This window comes from Halichondria panicea, chromosome 1 (genome assembly GCF_963675165.1).
Source record: "Halichondria panicea chromosome 1, odHalPani1.1, whole genome shotgun sequence".
Lineage (NCBI taxonomy): Eukaryota > Metazoa > Porifera > Demospongiae > Suberitida > Halichondriidae > Halichondria > Halichondria panicea.
In genome coordinates, this window is record NC_087377.1 from 6,682,985 (window position 1) to 6,704,957 (window position 21,973).

The 21,973-nt window shown below is 38.8% G+C and overlaps 3 protein-coding genes and 2 long non-coding RNA genes across 5 annotated transcripts; 3 read left to right on the forward strand and 2 right to left on the reverse strand.

Moving 5' to 3' along the window:
- The first annotated feature begins 2,842 nt into the window (after positions 1-2,842).
- Positions 2,843-4,412, forward strand: LOC135338471 (uncharacterized). Its single transcript, XM_064534616.1, has one exon. It carries the CDS (start codon positions 2,967-2,969, stop codon positions 4,350-4,352), a length of 1,386 nt encoding a protein of 461 aa, XP_064390686.1. The 5' UTR covers positions 2,843-2,966; the 3' UTR covers positions 4,353-4,412.
- Positions 4,413-6,099: 1,687 nt separating this feature from the next.
- Positions 6,100-7,505, reverse strand: LOC135338673 (uncharacterized). Its single transcript, XR_010395726.1, has 4 exons — positions 7,172-7,505; positions 6,723-6,946; positions 6,492-6,545; positions 6,100-6,379 (listed from the first exon to the last, which is right to left on the reverse strand). It is a non-coding gene; the product is annotated as an uncharacterized LOC135338673 (long non-coding RNA).
- A 1,876-nt stretch (positions 7,506-9,381) lies between these two features.
- LOC135338530 (uncharacterized) lies at positions 9,382-11,313 on the forward strand. The gene is made up of 2 exons (XM_064534712.1): positions 9,382-9,586; positions 10,051-11,313. The coding sequence occupies exons 1-2, from the start codon at positions 9,554-9,556 to the stop codon at positions 11,200-11,202; spliced, it is 1,185 nt and encodes a 394-aa protein (XP_064390782.1). The 5' UTR covers positions 9,382-9,553; the 3' UTR covers positions 11,203-11,313.
- A 1,862-nt stretch (positions 11,314-13,175) lies between these two features.
- LOC135338665 (uncharacterized) lies at positions 13,176-16,070 on the reverse strand. The gene is made up of 4 exons (XR_010395716.1): positions 15,948-16,070; positions 15,740-15,893; positions 13,710-13,883; positions 13,176-13,426 (listed from the first exon to the last, which is right to left on the reverse strand). It is a non-coding gene; the product is annotated as an uncharacterized LOC135338665 (long non-coding RNA).
- A 47-nt stretch (positions 16,071-16,117) lies between these two features.
- LOC135338649 (protein TTE1956-like) lies at positions 16,118-20,457 on the forward strand. The gene is made up of 8 exons (XM_064534718.1): positions 16,118-16,258; positions 17,829-17,917; positions 18,310-18,411; positions 18,633-18,740; positions 18,885-19,065; positions 19,144-19,274; positions 19,421-19,548; positions 20,239-20,457. The coding sequence occupies exons 1-8, from the start codon at positions 16,162-16,164 to the stop codon at positions 20,336-20,338; spliced, it is 936 nt and encodes a 311-aa protein (XP_064390788.1). The 5' UTR covers positions 16,118-16,161; the 3' UTR covers positions 20,339-20,457.
- The last annotated feature ends 1,516 nt before the right edge of the window (positions 20,458-21,973 follow it).

Here is a 21,973-nt window from a genome sequence, read left to right on the forward strand (position 1 = left end):
CTGCTGTTTTGGCTCCTTGAAGAAGGCACTTTTCATGCACAAATCCTAGGTTTATTTGCAGTTGAAAACGTATTGCTATAATGTGTGTCGGAGGTTAGCCACATAAATATAGTATTTTATGGAGGAATGTGCGTGCACGGAGAAAGCACGAATTAAAATCTAACACGACTATAATTATATAGAAGCGTATAGAAACACACTTCTTTGAGCAGCTTTAGCAGTCTACACAGACACATGCACACGCACCGAGGCATAATTACAATAATACAAAACTTTTTTGCATTTTTGACATTAAAATTTAAAGTATTATTTGCTTTCTATACTTACAGACCTCCAGCGTGAAGCATAAATTGAAGTTCATCAAATCGAACATCAACTATTATGTTATTGTTATACATGAATTGAAGTAGTGTAATCATTTACATAAACGCAGATTTGTTGTTGTTAAAGCCAGTATTATATCATCACTCCCAAGATGCTATCGACACTTAAGAGGAGAGGATCTCGGCTGATCTGTGGCCACGATTGTTTTTGTTCTATGTATGCACCACTGGAAAATCATTTTGTGGTGCTGTAATTAAAGACGGTTGTCTGAAAAGAGTAGGGCCAAGCTAATTATTTAATCTATTAATTCTCACTATTATTCTTACCTATTATTTAATTTTTTCAAGCCTTTGTTTTTGTCTGATGTAATATGAACATGAACAGTTAAAATTTTTCCTCTAGATCTCTTCCTACAGGTGGATTGCAACCTTTCTCTTTGTGAGCTTTGATGCTTTAAGGACTTCAAAACACTTTTTTGATATTTTATAGAGCATACGCAATACAGTAGAACCTTGATTATCCGGACACCTTGGCCGGATAGGTGTCCGGATAAGTGAATATGCCGGATGATCGAATAGATAAACCACGCCTTGATCCACCCACTTTATTAATAAACAGCAGTGCCACATGGTTGTCTGCGCATGCGTAGAAGATAAGCAGGCATGTCTCCATGGTAACAGCTGCAACGCGCATGCGCATTTTAGGGACACGCCCATTTTCGGAATTATTAAAAAGAAAACTGCCAAGCCGGATAATCGAGGTTCCGGATAATGGAGGGCGGGATAATCGAGGTTCTACTGTAGTGCCTTGCATATAAAATTTGCCTATTACTGTATAGATAAGCTGGTTCAAATTGGACCTATATAATAATACGCAGTCTGATGAATAATCAAGACTATAATTATATACATGCCTATAATTATATACATTTAATAAGAAGCATTGCTTGCTCGAAATAATTTGGTCTTGCCCTTGCTTGAAAGTCTAGGTATAAGCATAAATAATTGAGTTTTCAATCTTATGGTATAAGGAAGAGTATCAATGACTTTCGTCAGGAGTGAGGACTAGAAAAGACCTACTTACTCTCACATATCATCTTGAGATCTCAGCAACATCTTGCCTTTTTCTAAGCATATATATATACATGCGTTACGTCCATAAACACCAATCACAAATTACCATGCATAGGACCAACTCAACTTATTCACTTATGCAGTCGTTGGTCTGCTTGGTTCTATGGGCTGGGCCTGATCATGAGACTGCCTAAAAAAAATGTATGCCTGTGGGTTGAACCCTAAAGTACCTGGCTCGTTATTGTAGAGTAGCTCAGCCCTCATCATGCTTGGATTGACTTCCAAAATGAAACTGGTATTGTAAGAAATCCTTGCATGAGTGCAACATCTGTAGAGTACCACATGTCCACATCACAATCTAGCCTGTATTATATATACTGGTGAGAGTATAGTAAGTTTATACAACTCACATTGGCAACAAAGACATCAGCTGAAGATTCATTCGAAAGGTTCTTTTTTTTCTGTTGTTTGGATAACAGATAGCATGCACGAATATTGTTTTGTAGCTATTGAGCCACTGTACACATGTACCTTTGGTAGGCTGAGAACATGACGGAGGAGCATCATCCTCAGAGTACTGACTAATCTAGATAAACGTTCGTTCTATCGTGCAGAAAAGGATAGCAGAAGAGGGGGGCCTAGAATGTTAAAATTCTAGGCCCAGGGGGGCCCAAAATTTTATGACACCGGTAACGTTTCACAGGAAGCTATGGTCCAGTCTTTGTTATCAGCGTAATGGCCAGTGCCTGAGAGTAAACTTTCAAGTGTGTGATATACCTAACACACTTAAAATTCACCGAGACAATCGAACTGCAATCAAACCTGAGCTGATTGTTGTATGAACATGGTCTATTTCAATGACAACATAGCCAACTGTCTTCCATTTCTTTTTAATCTCGCACTCGGCGCCTTGAATCAACGTAACTGTTTGTTGGCCCTGGTCCCATTTTCTTCCACCACTGACTATTACGTATAGAGCCCTTGTAATCACTATCTTCAGAACTACCACGCACAATTTTCATTGTCGCTAGAATGGTGCATCAAGTCTGGTGTGTTTTGTGTTCCTCCTTGCAAAAGAATTTCCATTTATAACAACGATCAATCAGCCACCATATATTTAGGGGAATCTGTCTCAGTAATTTGTGGACCTGCAAGTAGACAAAAAAGACAGTGTTAGGTATTTTACAATAAATACAAATACATGTCACACAAGCCTAGCGTATAGCTAGATATCAAATAAATCGATGCTCTGAAAGCTTACACAACTATCTTGTTGATGTACTTCTGATGCCATGTCCTCATTCAGGCAGTCCAACAGCTCTAAGGCCTGATATAATAGGATAAGGATCCATCTTACCGTATAGCGGGTAATTTTTGTGGGGTAAAATATTCGCGGGTAAGTTTCGTGGGTTGTCTACTCTACATCTAGACTGTACTAGCTGCTTCATGCTTGAAACCTAAAAGCTCTTTTTTAGAGACCATTCAAAGGTCGAAGTCTATATGGGTCAAAGGCATTAAATCTGCCCAAAGAGACTGGATGATCTATCTCTAGCTATATGATAGATCTATATGGAAAGATTAGTTGTGTTGAGTTTCAAATCCAAGAGAAAACAGCTGTTGATGTTAGCAGCTTCGATTTGCTGCCTATTACCAATACTTTGGTTTATCAGAAATGTATTTCTACCACCCAATGCAGTGAAACTCCCTGTGAACATAGATATGGATCCGCCAGCTCGCCATAAAGATAATACTCGACGACCCATCAACATTCCCAACCGTATCTCATATACGGATCACCCCTACCAATTAGCGCACCAAGCTGACACTGACAACGAGGGGTCAAGCAACCAGACTACACTGAGTACAGTGCTGATACCGATTATTAACTTTGTTGTTTGCTCTGCGTTTATTGACTTGCGGCCAAGAGATGGATATAGTAACTCCACAGTGATTCTTGCTGAGGCTTCAAAGGAAATACTAAAGTTTGGTTTAATTGTAAGCTGTGGTGTTGATGAGATTGGTGCTAAAATACACAAAACTAAAACTCTATACTTTGGTTGGATTGAAAGCCACTTTCCGAATCTTACTCATGAGGAAATAATGATTACATGCTATGATCTTGAAGCCCATGACAATAGTACAGCTTTTGTCACGTATCGTCCAGCACCAAACTCAAATAAAGTAATAACAAGCACTGTTCGAGTTTCATACTTATTAACAGGTGAACGAAAACAAAGCAAAAAGAAAGTTGTAGTTTGTACAATGTGTTTCGGATCTACTCCACATTGGTTCAACGAGTGGTTGAGATATCAGAAGACTCTAGGAGTTGATCTGGTTCAAATAAATGTTGACGACCAGTGTATGAATGAAATCAGGAACTTGAGAACATTTCAGCAATATAGTGAGAATGGTTTCTTGAAAATACAGTACTACAAAACTATTTTCTCTTCTACGCAAGTCTTTTACCACTCTCAGGTTCTTAAATATCACGACTGCTTGTACCGACATCAAAATTCATATGAGTACGCACTATTTTTGGATATGGATGATTTCTTCATTCCACGAATATCGAACGAAAGTACAATGAAGTACTATTTGAATACATATTTACCAGAAGACAATCAAGCAGCTGTTAAATTCCACTGGCATAATTTTTTCCCAGATTGCGGCTTGACACAACCACCAGAAAACGTTAAAGATGGTAACGTTACCAGAATCCTTCGAATAAAAGAATATTCGGATTCTGGCAACTGGAAGTTTGGGGGTAGATTATCACTGATGACATCGGTTCGTGTTCACACACCAATTGAATTCATCAAAGGTTCGAAACAAGTATATGAGTTTGACAGCAGTATTGCTTACGTAGCACATATTAAACACAATCGATTAAAAAAAAGATTAAAAAAATTGCCTAGTAGTTTTGACTGTTTACAAAAGAGTTTAGATATCTTATAGTTTGCTATTCATAATTATTATACCACCATGGCAATTATTTATACCTGATATGTTCACAAATACGAGAAATTATTATGCAGCCAACGAGCATCCTGAGGTTTTCAATTATAAAGCAGCCCCTTAATAATTATAGTACATGTACTTGTAAAAAAAGTCTTTGTTGACCATAATAATAATTTTTGCACATAGACATGATCATGAGCGAGCAGTCGACTTAGCACAGCCACCCACGCTTCTGCACTCCGGTGTATAGTTCAAAATGCAGCTATAGCTAATCTCCAATTAAATGCAATGAAGGCTGTTGGTATAAATATTCATAAATAATCATATACAGGACTGGTGCATGCGCAGTCAGTTCGAAAATATCTTATCCTCACCCACACCAAACCCTTTATTTTACTATAATTGTAGTCTCAGTCTGCGAACTGTTTTTACAAGTTTTGTCTTTGTATGGAATTGTGCACATGTACAAACTGTATAAAATACACGATATTTGTTATGATTAAATAGTGCAATACATAAACTGAGTTTGGCTAACCCTGAGTTCACATGTTCGAACTGAAAAGATGTGTGTCTGCATGTACATATCCTTGCAATTTCTCTACTTTTCAATTGCCTGTATAATTATAGGTGTATATAGATTAATTATGATGTTGTACATCGCAAAACAGCAACGCATCTGTGAAGCCATTTAGTTTGAACATTGTAAACTCTGGACAATTAACCTCTTAGCTCTCTAGCTACATAACAGTTAGACACGGTGTCTACAGGAATTAGGCTTGACTATATATACAATACAACAAGTGTATTTTGCTTGACAATGGGATACTAAGTAAGTTGTAGGTTAGCCTCGTCCCCTGACCAAGTTGCCTCTAAAATAACACTAAAATAATGCTAAGTCGCCAACCAGAGGAGGTACGACAGGCGCGATGCAGCTCAAGCAATTAGCCTTTGATTGAGCAATAATTATCCGTCCAAGTCGTATGTTTTTGCTGAGAGTAATCAGAGGCTAATTACTTTAGCTGCACCACGCCTGCATGTCGTACCTCCTCTGGTCGCCAACTAGGCCTGCATGCATGGTATAGAGATTGTAAATGGGGGTGGTTTCAGATTCAACTAATTCCAATGATTTCTCTTGCCGAAATCACAAAAATAGCTCCGTGTTATCTTGAAGCTAGCTAACTATTATAGGTAGCTAGGTATTAGATCTATAGGTGGTAGCTATCAATTGCAAGTTGTGTCAAACAAAAAGTTGTGTAAGAAGGCCTCCTCCAATAAGCATCTTTACCAGGCCTAGTTGGCGATGTATAGCTAGCGACAACAAGGCTAGTTGTAGGTATACTAAGTCCTATAGTATACCTCCTTTGAGCCCATATACATGTATTCCCACGATAATGAAAGCTAACAGCATAATTTTTATTCTTTAATGACATTACTATACCGCACAGTGGGAAATGTTCGTGAGGTGCAATTTTTCAAGGGTAGACATGCAGAAGACATGAAAATTAAAACTGAGATAAATTCCCATGGCACTGGTATTTCACATGCAAAGCTATTGGTGGGTGTGGTTTCCAGGTATTGAACGCGAATAGTTATTAGAACCCACGAACATTTCTGCTGAGGGCTCTGGAACCAAATGGCGAAAATTTTGCACCGATGAAAAAGTGCCGCTATACGATGATTATTATATAATTATAATTATGTAATGTGTTAGGTAACTTACTTGTATGCTTGATACAAGCCTTGTGAATGCTACCATCATTTCCACTAGTCGACCATAAGTGGCTGTCAAATTCGATGGATTGTTCAAATCAATTCTTCAATTTCAGTAGAGCTGTGTGAAATTTGGCTTGGGTACTGTTGAAGTTTCTCGGATCGTTATCGATTTCGTCTAACCTATAGCATGACTTAGGCCTAGCCTGTACTTGTATTCGTTGTATCCAGCAATCTCGGGGTAGACAACTGGAGAAGAGCTTCTTCCGAGCACTCTTGACTCAACTGAGCTGCAGTTGCTGTATTCTGACGAACTGTAAACATAGAAATTCCTTGTTAAAGAAATAAATCACATTATTTCGTACTGTCATGTGTAGTATAGCTATATACTGTTAAATGTACACCAAACAATATAATGATCGACACCTGACTCAGTGGTTGTGTGGAGGACTTCATGAGCCAGTTCAGTCGCTGCATTATCTGTGAGAATGATGACATAACAGCATATACATGAGACCCATGCACTTACACAATTGCAGAATCAATGTAGGCTAGCTATGTAAGTTCTTAATAAGCCAGAACTGATCGAAAAAAGTTTATGGGGGAACTCCATGAAAATACGGCCCACATCATAGGAAAAGTAGCTAGATAACTCACTTATCTCATCTCTATAGAGAGCTCTGTAGACAATGAGGACCACTTTCCTAGCAGCGGCATTCTTCATCTCACACTGGTAGTGACCAAAGTCCTCCTCACTCACACTCTGGACGCTCAGAGTGTTGGATACTGGATTTCACTTTGCTCCAATCATCGAGGAAAACTGCTCCACAGAATTTCTATAAACTTGAGCACATACATGCTTGCTTTTTGACCGACACAATCTATAGATGAAAAGACAATCTAGATGAATTAGATCAATTGTGACATACGCATAATTATTTCTGGGCCTAACGCTATACATATACATTTGTTGTCTTTTGACCTCTGAGATCAAAGGAATAGAAGTGCCAGTATAATTATGGCGTTTTGCACTGGGGATATTCATGCACTCCTGGCGGCACTCATAGCCATGTAATAACTATTGTAAAAACTGAGACCCTACACACCTTAAGTGTGGTTGGGAAAGGTGAGTGGAAACTGTCATTCTCGTGATGTGCTCTGACACTATAAGGAATATCAATTGAAACTCTCAGGATACTCTAGGGCCCATGTGCCAATAAGGACCATCTCCTAGAACTACTGTAAAAAAAATTGTGGAAAGCACAAAAATGTGCAGGTGTTAAAGTTGTAAATGTGGTTTGTCAAGTGCAAGCACGCAATACGGTGCACAAAGCACACAATACATACAGTGTTCAGTTGTAAATGGGTTTGGATAACAGCTTCTAATCCAATAGGTGTTCGCTACCTGTAACATGGATATCTACGGATTTGTTACCCTCGTGCTGTTGTGTGTATTCCCTCGGGTTACAAATCCAATACACCCTTGATATCCATGGTACAACTACCGTATAGCGGATATATTTCGAGGGTATAAATGTTTGTGGTTTTCGCTGATCAAGGTTCTACCGCGAACAATTATACCCACAAATTTAATATCACATGCATGCATGCTGCATAAAAGCTGCTATTCCGTGAAAACATTTCTAACAGTCAATTCCGCAAAAGTTTATACCCTCGAAATAGAAATATACCTGTATATTTATTACTTGTTTAGTATAGTTAGAAAAGGTAAGTGGAAACTGTCATTCTCGTGTTATTGTGATTTGTACTGTTTACTTTTGCTACCATTTAGATTAGCATGCATGGCTATACATCAGACAAACATACAAAAAACAGGCACACTATTATAACAGTTGACAAACTATCAGTTGGCAGCTACATAAACTAACCAGTACAACAAAGTTTATTTTGTAGAAAGCAGTGACTCAGATATCGAAAAGAAGATTCCTGAAAGAAGTAATATGACGTAAAGTGGGTTGCCGAGAGAAATTGGTATGTTTATTCCGGGTATGCGAGGCAAGAAATCGAAGTCCTCTTCCCATTCCACTGCCAGTCGTCGAGCAAGCGTTGAACGATTTGGGTTATCCTGAAACTTCTTCAGTTGGTTTTCTCTCAACTTGTTAAAGAACTCTTGATGATAGGTGTTCATTTTCCTAGCACAAAGATAAGGAATAAGCAAGGTGATGAACTGGTTAAGGTTATAAAGTAGATAGAATATTTGTGGAATGTCTGCAATTGGTGTGTCGCCATCACTATCAGCTCTCCAAGGACGAAGAATATTGTACGTTTTCAGAGAAGTTGCTACAAGATAGATAATCCAAGGAACAATAAACCAAGTTTGAAATAGCTCTTGAATAGCCTCAACTTTCTTTCCAATCTCTGTGTAGTTTTTGTCATACAATTTCCAGTCCTTGCTTACTAAATTCCAATCAGCAAGAGCTTGCTCCTCGGTGAGCTCAGGGGGAGAGTCCTGAGTTTGTTCCACGGTGGGCTCGGTATGTTTAGAGGAAGAGTTCTGAGTTTGCTTTACAGTGCGCTCGCAGGGAGAGTCATCAAGAGGCCAGATTTTACTCAAATAAAGTGTAGCGTAAATCATCAATGCCCGGACGATGTAGGCTGATAAGTAACGGAGAAAGTTGAAAGCACAGTAAGTTATGTAAATTTCATGGTAGTGCCGAGAGCACTCCAGTGACCGGCTTTCACTATATTTAATTTCTTGAAAGATTCCAAGTCCAGGAATAGCAAACCCGAGTAAAATGTATGGTGCCAGTATGAGTAATATCACTGGTAGGTAGTAAAATCTTTTGGAATTTGCTCTAAAGAACACTCTTGAATCAGTATCTTTCTGCTCGAAAAAGAAATGGTAAAACTGCTTTCCTAGTAGAATGAATTCCAAAAGTCGTAACACGCTTAGAATTGCATAAACAACAGTAGTGAAGATAAAGTCATGGCGAATATCAGCTTCTGAATTTGTGCTGTTGCTGCTTTTATCGTTGAAATTGCACTTGTTCCATCCTGTAATTCCGTACCGGGTTATTAACAGTAACCCTCTCAAACTGAAGACTACCCACACAGCTCCAAACACAAACCAAAAAATTGCTTTCTTGGTTATTAACAGTAACCAACTGAAGACTACCCACACAGCTCCAAACACAAACCAACAAATTGCTTTCTTGGCACATGTACTACACTTCTGTGCCATATTCTAAGTTTAACACTGCTTAATTAAAATAACTATAGACTCTATAAAATTGTTATCCTATAATCGCATCTATCTAGAATTTTAATCTAAGGTTTGTCAGGGACTTTACCAGGGACTTCCCAAAAGGTTTGTCATGCAGGACTTCATCAGGGACTTTACTGGCCTTAATTACCAGGACTTGACTCCATTCAATGACCACATGCTGATTAAAGTTCTATGCTGTACATCTATGCCTATGGTCTAACTCTAACCCTATTCTTTATAGATTGATCTATAGGCTTTTAAGATGGTACTTAGCGGTGATCAAGATAAAGCTCAGGTCAGTAGTACATATACATAGACTAAAGACATTTAATATAAGATGCATGTATACGTATCTATAATTATAATATGTGACACAATGGATGTACTGTCACATGCATGCAGTGCTGGTAGAAGGGATCATGAGGCTTATACGGCACCAGATGTGCAAACGCTCTAAAATTTATAACTTTTCCTTTGCTAATCCAAACCCCTCCCTTCACACATACATCTGGTGCCGTATATACCACTTGAACTGGTAGAAGTAGCATTCCTGAACAATTGCCAGAAAGTATACTTTATGGTCATAACATTTCTCCTCAATTATTAAAGTCCACTAATGGATCTACCAGGTTTCTAGTGATCTATTAAGAGCTTATAGGCCTCGAATCCAGGCCGATTAAAATACATATTTTAATCGGTAAAGCCTATTGATTTCACAGCATACAATTATTTACTGACACGTTGTACTTTTACATGCAGGCCGGCAAGAAGTTGCTATTTATACTGCTAGCTGTAGTAGTTGAAGTGACATTGCTGATCAAATTCCCGCTCTTTGTTCTACGACAGCTGTCAACAACAGTTTTCCTGAAACAAGCCTGTCCATCAGTTAATGCAAGCCAAGTTGGCCAAGAATACATATTCACAATGGTAGTTTATAGCGGCTTGTACATTGGTCGCTGGTTTGAAACATTTGTGCTTCACATTCATATCTATAAATTTATCTTTTGTCAAAGCAACATAACTTTTGGGTCATTCTTAAAAAACTGCAAAAACGGGAGCTGTAAAGCAAACATTACACTGTTTATAACAGCTTTTGTACTTTCCTTATCATCTATAGCTATACCGATTCTTGGGACTATCCTTGAAGTAAAAAATGGGGAAGATTCTTCTTCAAGTTGTAACAGCTATATTTACGAACATCATTTGATCTATTGGGGTCTGGACATAATACGTTACATACATGATGTTGTTATTCGCTTATTGCTACTTGTATCAGTGGTTGGCATAAAAGTGATTTGGTCTGAAGGCAAGGAAAAGGCAGGCAAGAAACTAGAATCTGAAACAAGAGAGCCCACCACTTATCTAGAATATTCGCTGCGAGATTGTGATGTCACCAACCAATATAATAAAACGAAATTGGAAGACTACGATCAAAAAGGGAGATGTGTAAAGCAAGTTGTTGACATTTTTGAAGTGTGGTTTATTATCCCTTGGATACTGTTTTACATTAGTGCATCGCTAGAAACAGATCAACTGCTGCTGTCGTGGAGGAATGGATCGAGTGGAAGTGATCGTCACTATGATTTCTCCGAGATTACGTTAATGGTGTACAATTTTAACCAAATAATCTTCCTTACATTGGCATACATCGGCTCACAGTTAATAAATTGTGAACACAAGGAATACCTTAAACATTCACGATATGAACGACGTAACAAGCCCCATACAGCAAGTATTCAGGCTCACGCTAGGCTTACAAAGTTAGAGAAAGATGACCACTACGATTTTGTGCCACGAATCTGGGGCTCTAGTATCAAGGTCCATTTAGACAGCCCAATATATGTATTGTTGTTGCTCCTTGGTATTTTGTTCACATTAATGAATGGCTTGATCTCTGAAGAGAATAACTAATCCATTTGCTTTTGTTTAGCTGTTAAGATTTGCTATAGTATAAGTTTTTGCAGGAGCACATGTGCTCCTGGTTTTTGTCATTGAGTAGTATATGATTTATTTTTTGCAGGATCGATAATTCACAATTAAATGAAGACAGACTCATAGAGTCTTAAAAGTTTTGATATTGTCAGCATAGTTGGCTATTGCTAGCGTTCTAGCCTGAAAGTGTTCACTATTACATTCAGCATTAGCTCTATACTGATGCAACATTTGCTTGTAAATGTAGTTTGACCTGTCGAGCGTGTCTGCTAAAACCCTCACGAATCAATTTTTCATGCAGACATGATTTAATTCCACTACAAGCAAATGTTCCAAATTGAGAAGTAATGCCTGTTGTTGAACTTCCATCGAGCTCATTTTATCAACCTCGAACTTTTATGGCTATGTCAGAATTCTGATGTGACCAATTAAATCAAGAATTTACAGAGAGCGACAAAAAGTGGCAATTGGTAGTGCTAGTCAGCCTATAACTATGGCTACTGTTAGACTGCAGTACGCCTGTGCAACACTTTTTTTGTTCCTTCCAGAAGCCAAATAAAATTCATAGCTGCATAAACGCTTCTTGCAAATGTTTGCGATTGACCTATGCATGCGTTGCACAATAATTGGGGTATGACACTGATGTAATGACAATTAACATTCCATTGTCCATTGTGCAAAGACCTTCAGACTAAAGTGCTTGCCCCTAGAGGGCGGCTGATTCATATGAGATTTAGAGATACTCATGCCAGTTATATTAAATCTCACCAGTTTTAGAAGTGTATCCATGCAGGGTTAAGGTGTTAAGGGTAGTGTATCTCGTAGTGTCTCAGCACAGAGGGGGAGGAGGGAGGACACTTGGTAACCACACCCACTCACACCACTCAGCTCAGGAAAAGGGCACTGCATAGAGGCAAGGTTATCATACTTGACAAATTGATGCTGTCACACAATTCATTTTACCTCACACGGCCAGGGCACATTCATAATTATTATAATCAAATTCTGCCTAACACTTGTAGCCACTAGGACTGCACACCTTATATAATTACCAAGAGTCCATGATAAAAGAGAGAGATAGAGTATATATCATATTCCTATATAGATTCACTGTTTGTTACAACAATTAATTGATATCACATTCTTTATGATGATAAGACGACCATAGATACCATAATTATAGTATCTATGAGACGACCATGACTGATAGCCTCATTCGCAGCGTCTCCTTTTTCTGTTCTTTGACACACAGGTCAATAAGATAAAATACGGTAAGAATTGGACAGTTCTTTCTTTCTTTCTTTGTTCCTTCAATTCTTACCTGTGTGCCCAACTGAACAGAAAAAGGAGAGGTTCTGATATACAGTGTGTAACACTGTTTGCTTCACTTAAAACACATCACTTAATTAATAAAGGATGCATCCTTGCAGTTTATACCCAATAATTATATAGAGATTATACAGTCAGCACATATCTATGGTATACGGGTCAGAGAGCCGGATTAGCAAGAGTTTCCTACTGTATTCAGGGCTTGTACATGAAACCGCGGTGTTTACTCCAGGAAACTAGAGCACTGAAGTGTTAACCCTCTGCTGTTGACATGAATAAATAGATCTATAAAAAGCAGAGGAGTAATTAAGAAGCAACAACTACAATTCTACCGTTTTAATAGTGACCTATATATATATATTGCTATAGGCAACATGTAAGTTTAGTTTTTGCTCGTTTTTATACGACAACAAAGCTTTTAACAATCGAAATCTGCCACTTTTATAACTTGTTGTGTGGAGGCTACACTGTTAAAACAGGGGTGTATATGTACACCCCAAAATGGGTACCACATACGCTTTAAAAACTACCCCCTAGGGTGTAAACTACATACTCAATATTTACACCTTTAAGGTGTATATATCTCTGTATAAGGTGTACTATAGGGTGTATAGTATGCATATAACCTGCATTCACATGATCACAGCTGTATCAAGTTAAAACACATCCACAAAACATCATAGCAGCACTAAAATGAGATTATAATTATACATGTGCCAAAGGGTTCAATTTTGTTCGTTGAGTCCAAAGAATACACTTAGCTCGCACGTTGGCTCTTGTTCAACATCACATAGAAAATACAGTCTGCACTGGTATGGCAAACAACAAGGTAGGTGCTCCCATTCGTTTTTCATTCACAAAGATCGTCTGAATTCTGCACAGAAAACAAAACACAAAGTCACAAGCATACAGTACATGGAGAATGTTAATTTTCACCGAACAAACTTTTGACGCATTCACATAATTATTATAAGAGCAACACATGCACAACCTTAAGGATCTACCTTATATACATTCGTACATGTACAAAATAGATAAGTCTTCAAAAACTCTTTAAATATTTGGATTGACGGGATACCTATGTGCGCATACATAGAAAAGTACAGTCAGCTATTTTATAAAAGCCAAATTGAAGCACGTAATAGCATTGTGCTAACCTTGATATCATCTGAAGAACCCTCGCTATCAATTTTTTCCCTTGTCGCCATCTCTAACCTGAATATGCAATAATCCATGAGTCCCAGTTCTCCATTAATGATTGATTGGACACTCACATCTTTTTCAATACTGACGATTGTCTTGAACTCGGTTCAAAACTATTGAATATAGGCCTGCATAGAGGAATCAGATGTGTACAGATCAGATAAACTTGCTAACGACAGGTAAGAATAGTCAAAGTCATAGATGGAAAATTAGTTTAGAACTTACCACTTCGTGAAGCTTCAAAGAAGGACAATTTATTCATAAGATCTGAGACCGCAACATAGATAGTTTGGTATAAGCTTCAATTTTGCTTACACCTCCTCTGCAATGCTCTAGTTTTTAGTACTGTTTCGGTTAGGGAGAGATTTGAAGAAGATCTAACGGCTAAAGTCCAAAGTTACAACAGAGTAAGAATTGTTAAGAAAATTTTCTCCAGAAAATTAGTTCCATTGCAATTGATTGTTATTTTTTTACAATCACCCCCATTTTAGTGTACATGTAAATGGATTTCTCACTATAAACATTAATTTTTGGGGAAGTATATTTGAATGAAAGCACCGCGGGTGCTGATGCCGCGGTGGAGGTGCCAAAGCTACATAACATAAAACTACTAATAGCTAGCTTTTATCATAGAACTGTTCTATCCATGCTTTTATACACACATTTATCATGATCAACATTTTTGCATGCAATCACAGGGAAACTCAAATAGTGGGTAATGATCGACCATGATTGTTGTTAAAAACGATCGATGCCAAAAGTTCAAGTCTAAATTAATGGCTGCAAGTCAGCAGAGCCTTGTAGCTCTTTTCTCACTCTTGAAGCTACCAATAGCTAGCGTTATAGTGCAGAGCTAACTACTCAGTACAGTAGTAACACTCGGTGAACAAGACTCTTCTGCAATGGCATTATTCTAAGTAAGCAAAACTAAGCATAACTCGAGAACAAAGTTTTATTTTGCAAATCCACAAATAGCATGCCAAGAAAACATGACTAGAAGCCTATAGAAACTCTTACTTGCACTTCATTGATCCTTGAGCAGCTGAAATAGTCTACACACACACACACACACACACACACACACACACACACACACAAACACACTACCGTATACCTCGCTTGCGCATGCACACCGAGGCATAATAATGTTAAACCTTATTCATTCACCTATATAATGGTATCAGCACAACAATTGATGTTCCTATCTTAAGGTACGTACAACTACTCAAACATTTGTGGTATCAGTTTACTTGCTATAGACTGGATGCACTATACACAGATGTGCTTTTAGTAAAGTGTTCAGACAGATTCTTGTAAGCGATAGTTATTGAGATAATCGCATGTTGTCCTATTATTCACTGTGATTCGTACAGCGATTAATCGCGTATATCAATAATTACACGTCGTTAAGGCAGTAATTGCATGTCGTCATTAACGACGTGCAATTACTGCCTTGACGACCGCACGTTCGAATAACAGCCGCGGCTAATTTTTTCACTGAAACTGCAGCTAAAAATGTCCTTAAAACTCCATCACGAACGATTAACAATCAATAGTATGGCTACTCGTGCAATAAGGGATTAATAGCACGAGTAACAAGCAATGGCAAGGATACTAATTGCACGAGGCGTACTAATCGTATGATGTGCTATTAGTGACTGGAGAGTGTACAGCAATTAATCCCGTATTACATCCGGTCCAGTAATTTCACGTCATCATTGACAGCGTGCAATTACCTATCAAGTAATTGCACGCTGTCAATGACAATGTATAGTTTTCGAATAACGGCCACGGCCGAAAATATTAATAAAAACTGCAGAGAACTTCATGATGCACTCATTAATAAGCACTGGCAAGGATAATAGCACTCGGCTATGTCTCGTGCAATTAGTATCCTTGCCATTGCTTGTTACTCGTGCTATAATAATACCATAAATTATTGCACTCTTAGCGCATACTAGTAATTATCCTTATATGCACCTACCATGTATGGTAAAATTTTGGTCACATGAACGTCTCGGTGACTCAGGCAAATTTCTTCTTTGTTCCCATTTGACCAGATGTACGTGGCAGTGTTGGCAAGACATGGCAAAATTTTCTATCTTTCCTTCTCGTCCATGACAACCGACAACCTGCACCTACTTGGGTAGATCTAAGTAAATGTGGTAAATCTTGATACCAAAATGCCTGACCTCTTTTGCCACAAAGCTCAAAGCTAGATTTGGGATAAATGAGCCCCACCCTAGGCCTAGTCTCGCGAGCAGACTTGTCCTAGAGGTTCCCCCCCTCCCACGTCTGCTCGCGAGACTAGGCCTAGCCCTTCCTCTATCCATCCATTCCAGGTCTAGATGCAAATATTCATTTGTAAAATTGTTGACCATTACCTTTGTTGCAGTATTTTATGCAATGAAGACTGATGTTGCTATTCTGTTTGTGATTGTTTTTTTCTTAAAACAGGGTCTTGTTAGACCAGAAATAATTGGTGCAGTTGTCCTACCACATGGTGAGTAGAATATCTAATATCAGTTGTGACAACATTTTATAATCATGACTTTTTTATAAAGCACCGTACCGGTACCGTAAAAACTCGATTTGAATAGAGGGCACCTTAAATCGAGGTTTTACGGTATACCGCGTACCGTAGTACCTCAAGACTCGATTTAAGGCGACACTTTTTAATCACAATTCCAGAGGTCGCTTCTTATAGAAGTTAAAAAATTATTTTGAAGTCCTGGTGTCGCATATTTAGAGAGTTGCGTCTAATTAGAGGTAACTCCACCTAGTCTATTTGCCTCGATTTCAGGCCGCATAAAGGGTCGTCTTGAATCAAACTCTTACGGTAGATCTACTTGATACAGCGCTAGAACAAAATTCCACTTTCTGGTGCATTTTTAGAAATCCAAAAATCGCGTTCAATCTGAGCTGGCACTTAATCATGTAGGCACTGCAATCTCTTAGTACGTGTCAAAACACCATGACTGTGTACATTCCGTCACGCTTTATCAGTCTCACAAACGGTGCCATGTACTGCACGGCCATCATAACATAAATGTCACAGACAGCACACAAAATTTACTAAATCAGGACACATCGATGTAGTAAAGTGTGAAATCGCTTTAATTAGCGTGAGCCCAATTTTTTTCAGATTTCAACAGCTATAATTATTCAGTCTATATGTAGACTTTCACCAAGGTTAGCATTAGATGGGCGTAGCCTGTCCATATACAATGTAGGCTATTGTCAGCTTTCACTTTGTTCAAACGATTGTCATCTACACTGTTGCAAATCTTTTGTTAATATAGCAGGCTACGGGTAGCTATCAGAATGCTATTAGATGGGCTAGAAACCTTCTATATCTACTTTCTTTAATCCACTTCCGTTTGTTGTGACGTTATTGTTTTACTGAGCATATACGATGTTATCTAAAGCCCCCAGATATCGGGTGAGATTAGCGCATGCGCAAGATCTGCCTTGTCATGCTTTTTTATAAGCATCATAATAATTAGCAAACATAGCGCTTTTTAGAAATTGCGTTCAGTCTGAGTTGGCGCTTAAATTATGGTACCGCTGTAATTAGTATCAGGCGGCAAAATTATACTGCATGCTAAAGGTTTGATGTTGCTGCAAGACTATAGATCTAGATCATGCATGGTAGTCTAGCAGTCTTATACCGTAGTTAGTGTAAACACAGCACCACTATAATTTTAATGTGAGGTTCTAAAAGAAAAAGAAGAGCCAACTGTTCACAGATACAAATTTTGTGTGGTTCTTATATAAAAAGGTGTGTTTGTGATGCCAAGGCAATCGCTTTGGAGTTTTTATGAGGATGCATTCAATGCTATAGCTGCAATACTGTACATGTATTACTGTCTAGATGCAACTGTAAAAACGATCGACCTAGCTGCGAGAGAGATTGTACTTTACTCTAGACTAGCCATAGCTATTATAATTTAAGCGCCAGCTAGGAATGACAATTTTGCGGGCTAGAAAAAGCTCTTACGCCACTTGAAAGTGTAATGAATTTTTGGAGCGCTGCAATTATAGAAGTCGATTGGCTTCTCGTTCACATGCAGGTGGAATAGCAGTTGACCCCTCTCATTTTAAAACCACCAACAAGACTTCTCTGGCTCAAGCATGGGAGATTCACAATGCTTGTGTGAAAGTAAGTTTAGAAATTACTAGATATTCATCGGTAATTATATAGGGCTCTTAATGTTCGTCAAAGGAAACTATAACCGTATTACTAGAATGTTTTGTGAGCATCAAACATTTACGAATTTTGCGAGGGTTGATCAATTCGCATCAATAAAATCCGCAAAACCTAAATTATTACTAGTAAATACACACGATCCTTGCCAGAACGCAATAGTTAGATCGCAAAGGGTCAAATTTTCTGCTAATTTGGCTCATTCACAAAAGTTTTTCACCCGCAAAATATTCTGGTAATACGGTACATAGTATTTAAATGCTGTAATGCTGTAATGATGATAACAATAACAATAATTATAATCGTCAACATAACTAAATCTCACCCTGCTGACGTATAATATTTAGGCTGGCAAGCTGACACAGGGGCTAAAGCCAGACCTCATCCTACTGAGCACCCCTCATGGAGTGGCTGACCAGACTAACTTCCAGTTCTATCTTAACTCAAAGGTACTTCACTAATACAGTTTTTTTCATGTACGTAACGAGAGCTTGATGATTCAGTATACAGTGTCAAATTAACTATTTCTCAAATGAAAATCATGAACGATTGGGATTTGTAATCAAACTTTTACTGTGTTGTATATCAGCTTGTGCACAATTGTTAGGCTGTGCATTTATGGTGTTACACAATGCATTTACAAGTTGTTTTGCCACGTATGTGTGTGTAGGGTTTTGGGAGTGCCGATACTGACAACTGTGCTTGTCCCCCTTGCTGTTACAACGTCTCTGTTGACTTGGATCAAAATGTCTCCAAGGACCTCGTTATTGAATTGAAGGTACTTATTTACGACTATCTATAACATCTCCTATCAACAAGGTATCGTTAAGGAGTTTTTATACGCTCAGAATATCAGTATCTTTGATCGTTTAAACCCTAAACCTATAATCCATGAAGTCATATTCATTTCTTGGTGCTATAGGCTATGAGTCGTAATGTGAGTGGTCTGGTAGGGTTTGGAGATGCTGTCCCCTTTCCTCTTGCCTGGGGGGAGGTTATTCCCCTGCACTTCCTGTTGGGTGGAGCCAGAGTGGTGGTGCTCTCTCAGCCCAACAGGAGGTACACGGACAGTGTACAAATGATTCCTGAGCTGCTAGAGATGGGTGAGTACGTGACAATGCCTCGATGAGATTCTTAAACATGTTTTCACACTCTATATCCCTACATGATTGTATATATAGGGACGTCACTGTTCAGTGTACTTGAGTCGTCAAACCTGAAAGTGGTGGTAGCCATCAGTGCTGACCTGGCACATACTCATGACCCCAATGGACCCTATGGCTATTCAAATGCCTCCCAGCCATTCGATGATGTGAGTATTCTATCATACACTAGCTTTACCTGGTAACTATGCATACTGGTACACCTAAGCACACAGAATTTCATTGGATACTTTTTGTGTTTCGCTGCTAACATAACTATGGTACGGCGTAGTCTATTTATTATTTGTTTATTCAGGCCCTCGGAAAGTGGGCGGAATCGCTTGATTCCCAGGCTCTTTTGCACACTGCTGCTAGTCTGGTGGACAGCGCCTTGTCGTGTGGATTCACTGGTTTGGTTATGCTACACGGACTCATGGAAAGCATGTGAGTATAACAGTACCAAGGGTGTATAAAGGAGAAAAGGGCATGTAACAGATGTGAGCAAAAACCAAAGTGGGCGGTGGAAAACGACAGTAATATCTATTTAGTATATCCTGTCTATATATAATTATGGCTTTTGTTCTTCTTCTTTATACACCCTTGACAGTACATAATTATTTGCTCATTTAATTTGCATCACTATATACGTGTATAAGGTCAGGGTGTCATACAAGGGGGTGGAGGGATTTGCATTTAGGTACTAGTTGTATGACAAGAACGCGCAAAGGCAACCCAAAACTCACCAGAATACACCTAAGACTAGCATCACCGACTCAACATTTCCGCATGTCCCCCTGGGTCGGTGATGTTGCACACACTAACAGAGTATCAAAAATACACCTTAAAATGTTCTGGTGATCGACTTTTAGACACCCCTTTCAAAATTCTTGGATCCACCCCTGCACGTGTCTTTATTTCCCCCTTTACTTCAAAATCCTGTATTTTTGGTATGTAACATTGGCTTATGCACCAATCCCACAAACATTATTCCAACTTCGGACAACGTTGAATAAAGTATTTGGAGAAAACCAATGCAGTTATAATTATACTATCTATACATTGTAGACTAATTATCGATCTATGTGCATAAACGTTTTTTACACTTAACTTGTACATGCACACACGCTAAAACAGAGGTTTAAAGTTCTGGACTTCTGAACTATTAGTCAATCACCATCCAAGTTATTATGGTATGATGGTAGCAACATTTCTAAAGTCAGTACTAAATAATTAGTTATTGTTGTACGTGATTGACTATGTGACTTTTGTGTTAAGTGTACGTTGCCATTTAGTGCAAGTTGTATGTGCAGATACCACAATTCACAATAATTACCGCACATTTCTATACACCTATACACATTATTGTAGAATGTAATATGAGAATCTAAGTAACTGTGACACCAGAGTAATGGGCAGGCAATTTTCCACATGCAGCTGTGGTTATCATCATTTATTATACCTCCTCAGCAGTTCTGTACTAGACATGTACATTAATAGATCATTCGTGATACCACGTCTCACACTCACTCCCACACTTTAAGGCAATTTGGGTATGTATATAATTACCCAAATTACACACCCATAATTCTCAAGCTATAAATTATACTTAACATGCATTATTTGGTACGTCTGTCTATACAGTAGACTCTCACTAATCCAGCTCTCTGAAGTGCGGTCACCTTGATATACAAGTCGTTTCATTTGGTACGGATTTGTGTAGTGCACAAAACTCGCCCTGAAATGCGGCCACTCGCTATCCCGTTCCCAGTACAGGCCAATTTGTCTCTAAAATAGGCCTGGTATTGATTGTATGTGGGCGTGGTTGGAATTTGATGGGTGTAGCTAGATGGGCGTGCCCGTCCCCAACCATAAAAGGGGGGACGGGTTTCAGCCCTATCTAGCATTCGTTCTGCTGTTCCTGTACTAATGAATATAGTTAATATTAGCCGCGCCTCTAACCACAGAGCTCAGTTTGCTGCAGAAAAGGGGAGGAGCTGGGAAGCCAAGGAATGCATTACGTAAGAACTACATGTATATAATCTGATTGGTGCTGAAATGTATTACGTAAGCAGTCTGCGATCTGAATGTGCTGCGTGATTTTCTGCAGCAGAACAAATGCTAGATAGAGCTGAAACCCGTCCCCCCCTTTTATGGCTGGGGACGGGCACGCCCATCTAGGGTGTAGCCGGAAACTGTTTTGTAAAAACATACTAATTATACAGAATGACCGAATAGTTATGATATTGTATATTCCTTGCTTTCAGTGAGCTCGTGCATGCCCATCAGCTAAGAGTAACGATGGATCATGGGGGCTAATGGAAAAATGGAGCTTCCTGTAAAATTTAAGTGTACCATAAATATTCACAGAAACTCACATGCAGTCATGCATGGTCTACACAACACCAGCGAGCATGAGCCAATGCCGTAACGTCACACTATATACTAGGATTGTGTCTACAGTTAGTAAATTTCCAATGGTGAAAGGGGGTTTATCAAAGGTACGTAGTGACTGGGCCTGTTCTTTCATGAGAGTGAAGCCTCCTTGCTTCGCACAAGCAGTGCATACTCCACTCAAGAACACTTGCACACGTACTTACTCTGGCACGGAATTAATGATTACGGTAGCTTTTACGGAGTAAGTATTTTTACGTACACCTATTATATAGTGTTTGCTCACTCAGTGAATACTTAGTGAATTCCAGATACTCAATACTAGGCGTTGTCGACCTAGCGTTATTTTAGAGACAAATCGGCCTGGGAATTAGGCTAGCTGCCCCACAAACTAGATTTTTTGCATTTTGAATGTGGTTCGAGGTACAGGGACTGCTATCTAGCCACGGCTATTTTCTGAAATACAGCCACCTCACTA